General features: G+C 50.4%; 2 protein-coding genes across 2 annotated transcripts in view; one reads left to right on the forward strand and one right to left on the reverse strand.

Annotated features, from left to right (window-relative positions):
* Positions 1 to 7,961, forward strand: part of LOC119969953 (coiled-coil domain-containing protein 152-like) — a 101,146-nt gene extending 93,185 nt beyond the window's left edge. The window contains exons 8-9 of the mRNA XM_038803920.1: positions 7,304 to 7,372; positions 7,866 to 7,961. Of these exons, the coding sequence (XP_038659848.1) occupies positions 7,304 to 7,372; positions 7,866 to 7,961 (165 nt within the window). The remainder of the gene's footprint in view (positions 1 to 7,303; positions 7,373 to 7,865) is intronic.
* LOC119970793 (selenoprotein P) overlaps positions 7,264 to 15,964 on the reverse strand; it is a 37,731-nt gene continuing 29,030 nt past the window's right edge. Inside the window, exons 3-5 of the mRNA XM_038805967.1 lie at positions 12,916 to 13,128; positions 10,093 to 10,210; positions 7,264 to 8,676 (exon numbers count right to left, since the gene is read on the reverse strand). Coding sequence (XP_038661895.1) covers positions 8,422 to 8,676; positions 10,093 to 10,210; positions 12,916 to 13,128 — 586 coding nt within the window. The 3' untranslated portion in view covers positions 7,264 to 8,421. The remainder of the gene's footprint in view (positions 8,677 to 10,092; positions 10,211 to 12,915; positions 13,129 to 15,964) is intronic.

Raw genomic sequence — 15,964 nt, forward strand, 5'->3', positions numbered from 1 at the left:
CCGCCTTCCCCACACCCCAGCCTTCCCTACACCCCAGCCTTCCCCACACCCCAGCCTTCCCACACCCCAACCTTCCCCACACCCCAGCCTTCCCCACACCCCAGCCTTCCCTGCATCCCAGCCTTCCCCACACCCCAGCCTTCCCTGCATCCCAGCCTTCCCTACACCCCAGCCTTCCCTGCTCCCCAGCCTTCCCCGCACCCCAGCCTTCCCCACACCCCAGCCTTCCCCACACCCCAGCCTTCCCCGCACCCCAGCCTTCCCCACACCCCAGCCTTCCCCACACCCCAGCCTTCCCTACACCCCAGCCTTCCCTGCATCCCAGCCTTCCCCACACCCCAACCTTCCCTGCACCCCAGCCTTCCCTACACCCCAGCCTTCCCTGCTCCCCAGCCTTCCCCGCACCCCAGCCTGCTCCACACCCCAGCCTTACCCACACCCCAGCCTTCCCCGCACCCCAACCTTCCCCACACCCCAGCCTTACCCACACCCCAGCCTTCCCTACACCCCAGCGATCCCCACACCCCAGCCTCCCCACACCCCAGCCTTCCCTGCATCCCAGCCTTCCCTACACCCCAGCGATCCCCACACCCCAGCCTCCCCACACCCAAGCCTTCCCTGCATCCCAGCGCTCCCTCTGTGCTGCCCATCAAATAAGCCCGTGGTCAGGAACCAGAAGACATCCTCAAATAAGCTGCTATTCAGACTTTACTGTTATCCCCCCTCCAAACACCACCCCTCCCATCTCGCCCCCTCCCCTGAAGATGTGGCGATATCCTGCGAGCGCTGCACCAGCTTGCATGCACACAGCACCGAGCTCCCCTTCTGAGTTCTGCTCACCAGGTGCACTCCTTCAGAAACCAGTTGTCCGTGGTGCCACTCTGACACCGTGCCGCCTTTTTAAGTTTCATCTGATGTGAGGGTGTGAATCCGGGCCTGATAATGATCTGGAAATGCACTGTAATGTTGTCCTGATGTTGAACGGCGCAAGCACAGCTCGTCTCTGAGAAAGGGGGTGATCACACCTTGCACTTACACCATTGGGAAATGAGTCTAACGCCTTCTCTCGATATTTTCCGCTCATGTAGCCTCACTCGCCCACCATGTATGAGAGCGGAAAATCCTGGTCAAGAGCAAAACTAGCACTGTTGAAGTCCTCGTTACTAGATTTCTAGGGCTTGTTCTAAAAGTGGGACAGCTGTCATGCAGTCTCGCCCAGCAACAGGCTGACATTGGTATAATGACAGATTCAAAAATTACAATGTTCTTGACACTACCATCATCCAAGGGTATGTTAACCCAGCAGTGTCAGTGGCAGTGATAGCCACTGACTCCGGACCTTATAGAAATGTTGATTTATGGCTAACTATAACCAAGGCATGATGGGATACTTGACCATAATTGTTGTGTACTGAAAATACTGCTGATAGGGCAAGGATAGGTTAGGGGGGTCCTCCTTCATGTGTATTGCAGTGTCACTTCCTTATCTATATCCATCTGTATTGTCACAATAATCCACTTATTGTCACACACACATAATGTGTTGATACATTATCGATACAGCTTTTTTCATTTTCATTTTATTTCATCCTGACATTGTAAGGAGTCACGATTTGAAGCGAAGTAAGGTCTTTTAGGATTTTAAGCTGAGTTTGGTGTTTTTAGGCACCAAGATTCAAATTCATTTTATTTACTCCACTGTATAAATATAGCAGGAGGACTTTTGTACTTAGGATTCTCGTCCTAACCCTTGCTTCGGTGCAGTTTGCCCTTGCTGCAAGCAAATTAAATTAACCGTTGATGTTAACCTGTAGTTTGTTGTCTGAGTCTTACTCGGAGTCGGAATTTCGACAACCTCCCGAAGTCTGATAATGTCAGGTCAAACATGAGCAAGGAAACCTCCTAGTTACCATCTACCACCCTCCCTCAGCTGATGAATCAGTACTCCTCCATGTTGGACATCACTTGGAAGAACCATGTAAGGGCATAGAATATACATTGGGTCGAGGACTTCAATGTCCATCACCAAGAGTTGCCCAATAGTGTCACTACCAACTGAGCTGAGTGGAGGATATACCTGTCACACTGAGCCTGCAGCAGGTGGTGAAAGAAACAACAAGGGGAAATGTCCAACTAGACCTGGTCCTAATCAGTCTACCTGTTTGTAGATACACCTGGATTTGGATTTTGTTTATTGTCACGTGTACCGAGGTACAGTGAAGTATTTTTCTGTGAGCAGCTCAACAGATTATTAAATACATGAAAAGAAAAGAAAAGAAAAGAAAATACACAATAGGGCAACATAAAGCAGCCAGTGACTAGCGGTTTGTGCTGGGACCACAACATTTTACAATATACATGAATGATCTGGAAGAAGGAACTGAAGGCACTGTTGCTAAGTTTGCAGATGATACAAAGATCTGTAGAGGGACAGGTAGTATTGAGGAAGCAGGCGGACTGCAGAAGGATTTGGACAGGCTAGGAGAGTGGGCAAAGAAGTGGCAGATGGAATACAATGTGGAAAAGTTATGCACTTTGGAAGGAGTAAAAGAGGCATAGACTATTTCCTAAATGGGGAAATGATTAGGAAATCAAATGCACAAAGGGACTTGGGAGTCCTTGTTCACGATTCTCTTAAGGTTAACGTGCAGGTTCAGTTGGCAGTTAGGAAGGCAAATGCAATGTTAGCATTCATGTCGAGAGGGCTAGAATACAAGACCAGGGATGTACTTCTGAGGCTGTATAAGGCTCTGGTCAGACCCCATTTGGAGTATTGTGAGCAGTTTTGGACCCCGTATCTAAGGAAGGATGTGCTGGCCTTGGAAAGGGTCCAGGAGGTTCACAAGAATGATCCCTGGAATGAAGAACTTGTTGTATGAAGAACGGTTGAGGACTCTGGGAATGTTCTCGTTGGACTTTAGAAGGATGAGGGGGGATCTTATTGAAACTTACAGGATACTGCGAGGCCTGGATAGAGTGGACGTGGAGAGGATGTTTCCACTTGTGGGGAAAACTAGAACCAGAGGACACCATCTCAGACTAAAGGGACGATCCTTTAAAACAGAGATGAGGAGGAATTTCTTCAGCCAGAGGGTGGTGAATCTGTGGAACTCTTTGCCGCAAAGGGCTGTGGAGGCCAAATCACTGAGTGTCTATAAGACAGAGATAGATAGGTTTCTGATCAATAAGAGGATCAGGGGTTATGGGGAGAAGGCAGGAGAATGGGGATGAGAAAAATATCAGCCATGATTGAATGGCAGAGAAGACTCGATGGGCCGAGTGGCCTGATTCTGCTGCTATGTCTTATGGCCTTATGGTCTTAAGTAAAAGATTAGAATGATTTTAAGATAAGTAAAAAGAGGATCTGTTCGGGAGAGCTCGCAGAAAGTTGCTACGCTCCAGCGCCATCTTGTGCAACTTGTGCATCAGTCCATGACAGTATGGGTATGACTACCTGATGAGCCATCAATTGCACGAGAGACGAGTTGCTGTACAAAAGTTTGGCTTTAATAAGCTAGAACTTAGCCCTGCGGTTTTCTACAATAAAATGGACGACCGCCTGGCGTTCCGACTATTTATACCTCGGTATGGAGGCGTGGTCAACTCAGCCTCTCGACCAATCGGAGAGCTGTCACATGACTGATCTCAACCAATCGGTCGAGAGGCACATGACCGACCAGGGCCAATGGTAAGCCGGTGTTCTGCACCAATGGCAGACAGCTATGCAAATCATATCACCACACTACCCTGCAGTCCTTGTGAATCCAGAATCCTTCCTACACACTGAGCATGCCCTCTATTGTGCCGTGTGGCACTCCCATTCTGTGCTAAATGGGACAGATTAAGAACAATCCTGGCAGCTGCAAACCGGACTTCCATAAAGCCTGTGGACCATGATCAGAGCAGCAACAGAGAGAAGTAAAGAAACAGAAGCAAATCCTGCTTCCTGGACTCAACGGATGCCTGACCCCATGTGTGGTTCTGTACCATTACACAGGACCCATGTCGCAAACTCACAATCTTAGGGGAGGCACGGTAGCACACTGGTTAGCACTGCTGCCGATGGCACTGAGGATCGATGCCGGCCCCAGCCCAGATTACTGTCTGTGTGGAGTTTGCACATTCTCCCCGTGTCTGCGTGGGTCTCACCTCCACAACCCAAAGATGTTCAGGGTAGGTGGATTGTCCACGCTGAATTGCCCCTTAATTTATTTTTTAAAAAGAAAATCTTTCCTTCGGACGGATGAGACAAATATTTATTCTTCCATATTCACACACCAATGATGATATTCAGGTCCTGATGAATGGAGTGTGAATGAAGGCAGCACGGTAGCATTGTGGATAGCGCAATTGCTTCACAGCTCCAGGGTCCCAGGTTCGATTCCCGGCTTGGGTCACTGTCTGTGCAGAGTCTGCACGTTCTCCCCCGTGACTGCGTGGGTTTCCTCCGGGTGCTCCGGTTTCCTCCCACAGTCCAAAGATGTGCAAGTTAGGTGGATTGGCCGTGATAAATTGCCCTTAGTGTCCAAAATTGCCCTTAGTGTTGGGCGGGGTTACTGGGTTATGGAGATAGGGTGGAGGTGTTGACCTTGGGTAGGGTGCTCTTTCCAAGAGCCGGTGCAGACTCGATGGGCCGAATGGCCTCCTTCTGCACTGTAAATTCTATGAATGAACCGTATTCAACCACAGTCTGTAACCTCAGGGCCTAGCATAACCCTCACTCTCCCTCACTGTCAAGCTAGGGGTTGGTGGCATCTCCAGGTGCCTGCAGGCCGTGCTCTGTGATACGCTCCCCAAAAACACTCTCATTTCCTTCCCCTTTAAAGGCTGATTCTATTGTCTCCTTTGTTGGCTCAGTTTCAATCTGAAGTGCCTTTGCAACTCTCTGAAGAGCTGGAGAATATTTTGTTGTGTTAAAGCATTTATTGAAATGCAAGTTGCTATTGTTGGAGTGAAAACAGAAACTGTCGGAAATGTTCAGCAACTTAAGCAGCAACCATGAAAGAAGAAATGGAATTAATTAATGGTGGTGAATTTTGTGTTTCCCCCTCACCCCTGCTGGGGTAGTTGCAGACAAGCGGGCAGGTAAAATAAACCAGGTGGCTAATCCAACACCTTCCCATCCACCCCGGAGCTCTCCCCCACAATACAACGGGTGGCTAAGGAACTAGCCAGCCTGCCCACCCTTAGACTTATTAAAGACCTTAACTGGCCAATTAAAGGCTAAAGGATCTTGGGCTAAAAGGCAGAAAGGAAAGGGGAAGCCATCGCCTTTGGGGGTGCCCTTTGCCTCGCACCCCTAACATGGTACCCCCCCCCCCCCCCCCCCCCCCCCCGGTGCTTCACCTCCCCCAGCCTCGAGAACGGAAGGTCCAACCCCCCGTTCTCCCCTCCCTGGGTCCTTGACCCCGCACCCCCCCCCCCCCCCCCCCCCCCCCCCCCCAATCCCTGATCGAAACAAAGTAAGTCCAGCATGCATGAATATTCTGCTTGTTGTCTTGCCAGAGGCCACTCTGTCGTCAAGACACTGCTGGGACTACTCAGCTCCTGGCTAATCAGATAGGCTGGCAGCTCTCGAGGGTGGGACCTCCTCCACTCTCAGCTCCCCTCAGCCTTTATTAAAGTTGGTCAGCTTCACTTTGACCTTTCTACCGGTGGGGAGAAGTGAAGCAGACTCGGGCTTGCTGCTGCTTTGAACCAGAGTCACGCTAAACTCTAATTCTAGATTTACACAACAGGACTTTGGGTGTTTGGGAAAGCAAAATAATAATAATAATAATCTTTATTAGTGTCACAAGTAGGTTTACATTAACACTGCAATGAAGTTACTGTGAAAAGCCCCTAGTCACCACATTCCGGCGCCTGTTCGGGTACACAGAGGGAGAATTCAGAGTGTCCAATTCACCGAACAGCACGTCTTTCGGGACTGTGGGAGGAAACCGGAGCACCCGGAGGAAACCCACGCAGACATGGGGAGAATGTGCAGACTCCGCACAGACAGTGACCCAAGCCGGGAATCGAACCTGTGACCCTGGCGCTGTGAAGCCGTAGTGCTAACCACTGTGCTGCCGTGCTGCCCCCGTGTCTGCGTGGGTTTCCTCCGGGTGCTCCGGTTTTCTCCCACAAATCCCGAAATGCATGCTGTTAGGTAATTTGGACATTCTGAATTCTCCCTCCGTGTACCCGAGGTGTTGCCTCTTGTGTCGTGTATATTGATGGTTAAATGGAGAATATTGAAACTCAGACCGGAATGTACAAACTTACAAATTAGGAATAGGCCACTTGGCCCCTCGACCTGCTCCACCATTCAATAAGCTCATTGCAGATCTGTTTGTAATCACAACCCCACATTCCTCCACTTTAACCTTTCACCCCCTTGTTAATCAGGAATCTATCGAGCTCTGCTTTAAACATATTCACATTCTGCTTTCATTGGCTTTTGAGGAAGAGAGTTCCAGAGACTCACAACCATCCGAGAGAAAATATTCCTCCTCATCTCTGTCTTAACTGAGCAACTCTTTATTTATAAACAGTGCCTCGAGTTCTCGATTCTCCGACAAGAGGAAACATCCTCCCCACATCCATCCTGCCAACTCCCCTCAGGATCTTAAAGGTTTAATCCTCTATACTCCAGTGGATACAAACCTACAAAATAGGCAGCATGGTAGCACAGTGGTTAGCTCTGTGGCTTCACAGCGCCAGGGTCCCAGGTTCGGTTCCCTGCTGGGTCACTGTCTGTGCAGAGTCTGCACGTTCTCCCCGTGTGTGCGTGGGTTTCCTCCGGGTGCTCTGGTGTCCTCCCACAGTCCAGAGACGTGCAGGTTAGGTGGATTGGCGGTGCTAAATTGCCCGTAGTGTCCTAAAAAGGATGGGAGGGGTTATTGGGTTATGAGGATAGGGTGGAAGTGAGGGCTTAAGTGGGTCGGTGCAGACTCGATGGGCCGAATGGCCTCCTTCTGCACTGTATGTTTGATGTTCTATGTTGTAACCTCGTAGAATCATCAAATCACTGGAGTGCAGAAGAAGGCCATTTGGTCCATCGTGAGCACGAATCAGCTGCAATTCAGCTCCCAAGGGTGACCATCGTCTCCCAAAAGGCCCAATATGTCAGCAAACTTGCTCGCCACCTCTTTCAATACCCTGGAGCCAAGACCTGGCTTTGTGAGCCCGCAGTTCCACCAATTTACCGAATACCTAAATCTTTGTATTAACCACGACTTGGCCATTGATGGCTCTCTTCACAAACAAGGCTGCACCAACATAGCTTTTCCGGAACAGAATATTTATTGAAATCTTCTTACAGAGTACTTCCAGTGCATTGCAGACTTTCCAGCATATCGAATTTGTCAACATTTACCATACAGAGATTCAGGTACACTAGGGTGAGTGGTTTCCCTGGGAACCATCATAAAATATGGCACCTGCTTCCAAACAAACCACAAAAATAATGGTCTTTCATTAACATCACAATAATAACTTCTATTGTGACCAGTAAGACAGAAAGCTGAATTGCTAGCAGTCCATGGTTTTAATTGTGGATTCCTTTCTTCTCTATATTCCTAATTAGAGAGTAGAATAAGACTGAGTTGGAATTGCAACTTGCATTTTAATGACACTGGCTGCATCTAACTACACTAAACGTGGGTGTCATTTACCAGCTGGTAAACAAAAAAGGTTCTTATTTGTTGAAATCGAAACAAAAAAGTAATTCAGAGGAAGACAAAAAGGAGAAAAATCTCTTTTTCTCAAAATTATCGGAGAAAAAAAAAATGATGGATCAGAAGTACGAACACATCAATCTATTTGCAAAGTTGTTATGCAGATTAGCTTCTCGGCTTCACTTATCTTCCCTTTGTGTTGGCCAGACATCAAACAGCAGCTCCTACAGAATAGTTTGTGCTGCTCTTTTCACAGAGGCACCCACAACGATTGGGAAAACAAGCAACAGCGATAAGGACTAACCGGAACCTTTTACTGATCAGCCTCCTGCTTGACAGCAGAACAGCCCTCCTGGTGGGAAAGAGGGCTTGCCGTGAACCTCAAAGGTGTGATTCAACGTGGAGTTTGCAAAGCTTCGTGAAAAATGAGTAGCAATGCACAGGTTGCTTATTGCTGCCCATTTTGTCACTCTCAGCTTCCACCTCCTTGTCAAGGTTCTCAGTGGCTGTGCCTCACCTGGGCTGGTCAGAGAGATGGGACCATTCGTCACTGTCAGGATTCAGAGAGGCTGTCCTTGCCCAGACGCCCCTCCCCCTGTCACAATCAGGATGATGACTGGGTCCTGCAGTGTCAATTCACTTCCTTGTTGGAGGACTTGCCACTGAGCAGCTGACGTCAGTATCAACATCATCTCATCCCTGTTAGCTCTGACATGCCAGCGGGTTTTCATTTGAACTCTTTCTTGCAGCCTGATTTATTTTTTCACGGGCTGTGCTGCGGTGTGCCGCCATCCACCGCAGAGGCAGCTTGATGCTGATGGTGGGGGTGGTGATGGTTTGGGCGGTGCACGTGTGCACCTTGCATTGACTGTGTGTGCTCTGTCGCGCTATCGTGATCTCCTGCCAGATCACCAGCAGCCTTCTTGTTGTGATCGTGGTGCCAGCCAGAATGATGTTGCTCTCTGTGTTGTGTTATTACTTCCGTTATGTTTCTTGCAGTACACTCGGGAGTTGGGGCCTGCAAACAGAAGGACAGGTTATTTCAAACGGTGAAAAGGTGGCCCTCACATCTAATTACATTAAACTTAGATAAAGTTAGCCTGTGATTATCACATTGTTATTTGTTGAATCTTGCCGTGCATATCTGGCTGCTGCATTTGTCACATTTCAGCAGGGGCTACGCTTCAGAAATACTTCACTGGCTTAAAAGTGCCTTGGCCACGAAAGGTGCTATGGAAATGCAAATTTCTTCTATCTGACTGTGACCTATGCTGATAACATTTGTTCTTCCGTGGGGTGTGGGTGTCACTGCAAAGCGGCACGGTGGCACAGTGGTTAGCACTGTTGCTTCACACCTCCAGGGTCCCAGGTTCGATTCCCGGCTTGGGTCACTGTCTGTGCGGAGTCTGCACGTTCTCCCCGTGTCTGCGTGGGTTTCCTCCGGGTGCTCCGGTTTCCTCCCACGCATCCCGAAAGACGTGCTGATAGGTGAATTGGACATTCTGAATTCTCCTCTGTGTACCCGAACAGGTGCCGGAATGTGGCGACTAGGGGATCTTCACAGTAACTTCATTGCAGTGTTAATGTAAACTTACTTCTGACACTAATAATGATTATTATTATGTTGCCTTTCTGCCCTTGAATTGCTGGGCCATTTCAGAAGGCAGTTCAGATTCAGCCACATCATTGTGGGTCTGGAGTCACATGTAGGCCACACCAGGTGAGGACGGTGGAGAGGAGATTTACCAGGATGCTGCCTGGACTGGAGGGCATGTCTGATGAAGAAAGGTTGAGGGAGCTAGGGCTTTTCTCACTGGAGCGAAGAAGGCAGAGAGGTGATTTGATAGAGGTGTACAAGGTGATGAGAGGCATGGATAGAGTGGATAGCCAGAGACTTTTCCCCAGGGTGGAAATGGCTGTCACGAGAGGACATAATTTTAAGGTGATTGGAGGAAGGTATAGGGGAAATGTCAGAGGTAGGTTCTTTACACAGAGAGTGGTGGGTGTGTGGAATGCACTGCCAGCAGAGGTGGTGGAGTCAGAGTCATTAGGGACATTTAAGCGACTCTTAGACAGGCACATGGACAGCAGTAAATTGAAGGGGTGTAGGTTAGGTTGATCTTAGATTAGGATAAATGAAGGGCCTGTACTGTGCTGGACTGTTCTATGTTCTATGTTCTCTATTTCCTTCCCTAAAGGACATTGGTCAACCCGGTGAATTTTTATGACAACCAATAATAGTTTCCTGAGCATCATTTCTACTTTCATGGTCACTGTATCCTCGCGTGCTCATTCCCCCCCCCAGACTGTTCCTCCCCAGTTCATCACTCTCAGACCCTCATCCATCCAACCAGCCTGTGCAATCTGTATGCAATGTCACAACACATCACCTAGCTTTGGATTAATAAGATCCGGGTGATGGTTTGATATTTACCTGCAAAGAGCAGTTAGCGCATATTGATTCACAAAATGTTTTCATAATGGCATACTCCACGTATGGATGTATTAGGATGGTGTACGGCAGCTCCAAGTGGTAAGTCAATTGGCCACAGCTGTTTAAAAAAGATGAGCAAGTTTGTTAGATTTTTGCAGTCTGATGATTTGGAATTGGAATGCAGTACTGAAGGCAAGCATTATATTCTCCTTGTACTGTCGGTAATGACGGAGCGATGGTTAGGCAAACGGATAATTGAGAAATAATTACAGAAGGCTGCAGCCACCCTGCAACATTTGTGGATCTGTGGAAAGAACCTCCACTTAGATTACAAAAACGAAATGCTTTGACCGTTGGAGTTCTGAAATGGATACGCCGGATGTACGCAGCAGACTTCGGAACATCTGCGGAGAAACAGCTGGAATTTTTCAGCCCCCCCGGACAGCCATTAATATCTCCGTTCACATTGGGAGGCACAGGAAAAACCCGCTGGGGTGAAGGGATGGAAATATCTGGGGCGAAATTCTCCGCCCCCCACGACGGGTGGGAGAATAGCGGGAGGGCCTTCCCGACATTTTTGCCGCCCTCCCGCTATTCTCCCCCCCCCACCCAACTCCCGACACGAATCGCTGCCGCCGTTTTTTTACGGCCGGCAGCGATTCACAGCTGTTCGATGGGCCGAAGTCCCAGCCCTTTACGCTGTTTTTACGAACGGCAAACACACCTGGTCTGGCCGTTCGTAAAAACGGCGGGAACAACTCGCTTTTTATAACCATGGCATCGATTGGCACGGCAGTACCACGGCCGTGCCAAGGGTGCCATGGGCCCGCGATCGGTGGGCACCGATCGCGGGCAGTGGGCCCGATGCCCGCGCACTACTTGTCCTTCCGCCGCCCCGCAGTATCCATTCGCGGGGCGGCTGAGGGGCATCCCGGCCCGCGCATGCGCGGGTTTCGCGCAAATATGCGATGACGTCATCCGCGCATGCGCGGGTTGGAGTCTTCCAATCCGCGCATGCGCGGCTGACGTCATATGACGCGTCAGCCGGCGCTAACTCCGGCAAGCGGGCTTAACGATTTTCGTTAAGCCCGTCATGCCGGAGCCTCCGACGTCGGGCTGCTAGCCCCGATCGGGGACCAGAATCGGTCCCCGGTCGGGAAGGGGCGCGCTGCCGTAAAACCCGCCCGGGTTTTACGCCAGCTTTACGATTTCTCCCGTTTTGGGAGAATCGCGCCCCTGGTCAACGTTTCGGATCAAACGTTTCATCAGAACTGGAAGTTCTGTAAAACAGTCGCCCAATACGCATCTGGTCTCCCCATTTTAGAGGAAACTGCATTGCAAGCAGCGAAGGGACTAAATTGAAAATACAGGTAAAGTATTGCTTTGCACATTGGACAGTGAGGAGAAAAGTGATTTCAAATAATTGGAGATTGCACATCCTGCATTTGCGCAGGTGGACGCAGTGGGAAGGGGAGCGATGGAAGCATTAGAAGCAGTTTAGAGAATCCCCCAGTGTGCGATCTGGGTGGGGGGTGGAGGGCTATTTGTCAGGGACCGGCTTGCTGTGTGAGTTTGCCAGTGTGCGATCTGGGTGGGGGGTGGAGGGCTATTTGGCAGGGGCCGGCTTGCTGTGTGAGTTTGCCAGTGTGCGATCTGGGTGGGGGGTGGAGGGCTATTTGTCAGGGGCCGGCTTGCTGTGTGAGTTTGCCAGTGTGTGATCTGGGTGGGGGGTGGAGGGCTATTTGTCAGGGGCCGGCTTTCTGTGTGAGTTTGCCAGTGTGTGATCTGGGTGGGGGGGTGGAGGGCTATTTGTCAGGGGCCGGCTTGCTGTGTGAGTTTGCCAGTGTGCGATCTGGGTGGGGGGTGGAGGGCTATTTGTCAGGGGCCGGCTTGCTGTGTGAGTTTGCCAGTGTGCGATCTGGGTGGGGGGTGGAGGGCTATTTGTCAGGGGCCGGCTTGCTGTGTGAGTTTGCCAGTGTGCGATCTGGGTGGGGGGTGGAGGGCTATTTGTCAGGGGCCGGCTTGCTGTGTGAGTTTGCCAGTGTGTGATCTGGGTGGGGGGTGGAGGGCTATTTGGCAGGGGCCGGCTTGCTGTGTGAGTTTGCCAGTGTGCGATCTGGGTGGGGGGTGGAGGGCTATTTGTCAGGGGCCGGCTTGCTGTGTGAGTTTGCCAGTGTGTGATCTGGGTGGGGGGTGGAGGGCTATTTGGCAGGGGCCGGCTTGCTGTGTGAATCCCCCAGTGTGTGATCTGGGTGGGGGGTGGAGGGCTATTTGTCAGGGGCCGGCTTGCTGTGTGAGTTTGCCATGTTGCGCGGACCCACAGCCAGAAGTGCAGGGCCCCGAATCGGCAGCCGGAGCGGCGTGGAGCCTTCCGGGGCCCTGCCAGCCCCCTACAAAACGGAGAATCACCCTGGACTTTATCCACGAAAACCCAGAGTGATTCGCGCCCGTTTTCTCACGGGCGTGGGGACATAACCTCATTATCAGAGAATTCCGCCCCAGCATTTTGCCACAAGGAAAGAGGATTTATTAGATAGATATCCCTCTCGTTCACCCACTCTGGAAAAGTGGAAAATGCACAGCCTATCATTTAGTCCCAATTTAAACTAGTGTCTGAGTAAAAAGGGACAGAAACGAGCCTGAATATCTTTATACTCTGAACAAAAATATAATGCATACTTTCAAGGTTAGAAAGAGAAGCTGGGAATTGTTATTATAGCTTCACTGCTGTTTGTGTTGGGAAACAATGCGACAGTGTATTGATAAGCTGCCGACTAATATCAAAGATAAACTTTTCAATCGCAACGTAATGATGTAACAAACCTATTATAGATCAGGAAGTCATCCTTATTGCCTTGGAGCAACTCCCAAACATCGGGCTGGTTGACATCTTGTTGATACACAGGAATTGTTTCTGACACGCTTGATCGTAGACTTTTGTATCTTTCACGAGAGGAATTCCCTTGGTGATTTACCACCATGAAAGAGATGTTCTGAAATCCATTTCTCTCTAGTTTTTCTTGCAGGTGCCTCAAACTGAAATGATAAATTTTTTTTCTTTTTAAATGTTTTTTTATTGAGTTTTCATATTTTATATCCAACAAATTACAAATTATTAGAAAAAAAACCACGCAAAAATTAACATGTATATTTACAGGTAAGCATCTTCATAATAACTGTGGCCGCCCCCTTTAGCTGGCATACATATTTTACATTCCCCAATATGGCCGAGGCACATGTTTATAGGCATTTATTTACAATTCGGTTTTGGGCCTTAGCTTGCCATCAAACCCCCATACCGAGCCCGTAGCCCCCCCCCCCCCCCCCCGGCTACCTTCCCCCGATTCCCGTCCATTTTCCCCCGATTCTTGGCCACCCGACTATTCTTCCTCTTGTACGTTGGCCACAAACAGGTCCCGGAACAATTGCATGAATGGCTCCCACGTTCTGTGGAAGCCGTCTTCTGACCCTCGGACGGCGAATTTGATTTTCTCCATTTGGAGAGATTCCGAGAGGTCGGACAGCCAGTCTGCAGCTCTGGGCGGTGCTGCTGACCGCCAGCCAAACAGGATTCCACGGCGGGCGATCAGGGAGGCAAAGGCAAGGGCATCCGCCCTCCTCCCCAGGAATAGATCTGGCTGGTCTGAAACCCCGAAGACCGCCACTATCGGGCATGGCTCCACCCTCACCCCCACCACTTTGGACATAGCCTCGAAGAAGGCTGTCCAGTAATCCACAAGTCTTAGGCAAGACCAGAACATGTGGGCGTGGTTGGCCGGGCCTCTTTGGCACCGTTCACATCTGTCCTCCACCTCCGGGAAGAACCTACTCATACGGTTTCTTGTTACGTGGGCTCTATGTACCACTTTTAGTTGCGTCAGGCTGAGCCTTGCACACGTGGAGGTGGAGTTGACCCTATGCAGTGCTTCGCTCCAGAGTCCCCACCCTATTTCAATCCCCAGGTCATCCTCCCATTTCTTTCTTGTTGCGTCCAGTACGGTGTCGTCCCTTTCTACCAGTCGGTCATACATGTCGCTACAGTTCCCTTTCTCTAGGATACTTGCGTCCAGTAAGTCTTCCAGTAGTGTCTGTCGTGGCGGTTGTGGGTACGTCCTTGTCTCCTTTCGTAAGAAGTTTTTGAGCTGCAGGTACCATAGCTCGTTCCCCCTGGCTAGCCGAAATTTCTCTGTCAGTTCGTCCAGTTTTGCGATCCTGTCGTCCGTGTATAGGTCCCTGACTGTCAGTGTCCCCCCCGTCCTGCCTCCACCTTTTGAAGGTGGCGTCAGTCAGTGCTGGTGTGAACCTATGGTTGTTGAAGATTGGAGCCTTGTCCGACATTTTGTACAGGCCAAATTGCTGCCGCAGTTGGTTCCAGGATTGGAGGGTGGCTGTCACCACTGGGCTGCTGGAGTGTTTTTTGGGTGGGGATGGGAGTGCTGCTGTGGCGAGGGCCCGGAGGGAGGTCCCCATGTAGGAGGCCTCCTCCGCACGCACCCACTCGGCTTCTGGCTCCTGGATTCATCCCCTTACTCGCTCGGCTGTTGAAATGATAAATTAATTAAAAAATCACAAACTGTAGATGGAATGCGAATGTAACTTAGCTAAGGTTTGTATCAGTTGAGGGGGACACGTGATTTTCCCACCATGTCGCACCTGGCTACGTGCTGGGCCAATAATAATCTTTATTATTGTCACAAGTAGGCTTCCATTAACACTGCAATGAAGTGACTGTGAAAAGCCCCTAGTCGCCACATTCCGGCGCCTGTTCGGGTACACAGAGGGACAATTCAGAATGTCCAATCCACCTAACCTGCTCACCTTTGGACTGTGGGAGGAAACCGGAGCACCCGGAGGAAACCCACGCAGACACGGGGAGAACGTGCAGACTCCGCACAGACAGTGACCCAAGCCGGGAATCGAACCCGGGTCCCTGACACAGTGCTAACCACTGTGCTACCCACAGTGGGTGAATCACGTGAGAGCTCCAAATCAGGCTTTGCGCCAAACGGAAACCCTTGTGTGAGTCACCTGACCTGCGGCGCCCGGCACAATCTGGATCTCGCTCTCGCTGGGCGAGATCCAAGTCGCGATATTTAAATGAGCCGTTGGACTCATTTACATATCAGGTCACCGCACTCACTCAGTGTCCAGGGGTCAAAGGCCGCGCCACCGAGGCCTCAACCAGGCGCCAATTAGTACAATTGTGGACCACGCGCCATGTCCCGCAGGCTATTAAACCCCCCCCCCCCCCCCCCCCCCCCCCGGGTAGTTGGGGACAGGGCAGGGTTGTATCTGGCAACTAGGCGCTGCCAGCAGGCAGTCTGGCACTGTCAGGGTGCCCGGTTGAAACTGCCAGGGTGTTAGGGCCACTTCCAGAGTGCAAGACTGGCAGGGCCAAGGTGCCCAGTTGCCAGGTTGGCACTGCCAACGGTGAGGGCCTGAAGGGGCCAAGCTGGGACAAGTTGACCCTGATGGTGACCTCAGCTCCCCAGTGCCGGGAAACTGCCTCAGTGAAACATCGATGGGGGGGAGACCCGCTCAGGGCCGTTGATTAGCGATGTCAATATCGGCAGTCCAGCCATCGCTAAACACCCCACCAAACCCACCCTAAACCAGACTACAATATTTCTGTGGAATTGCACCCTGTATAACTGCAAGTTATGAAGTAACTGTTGATTGAGGGAAATGAGAAAAAAAACAGCAGAACTCTCTTTGTTCAAAATGTTATCCAGAAGAAAACAATTATTTTACCCAAAGCTTCCACTAAATTTGCAATCCTGGCTGTCACATTTAAATAGAAAATGTTCTGGGCAGAACTGCCAAGGGAATATTTATTGTCCACCTCTAATTATCCCAAGAGGCATTAATATTT

Source organism: Scyliorhinus canicula, chromosome 8 (genome assembly GCF_902713615.1).
Source record: "Scyliorhinus canicula chromosome 8, sScyCan1.1, whole genome shotgun sequence".
Taxonomy (NCBI): Eukaryota; Metazoa; Chordata; class Chondrichthyes; order Carcharhiniformes; family Scyliorhinidae; genus Scyliorhinus; species Scyliorhinus canicula.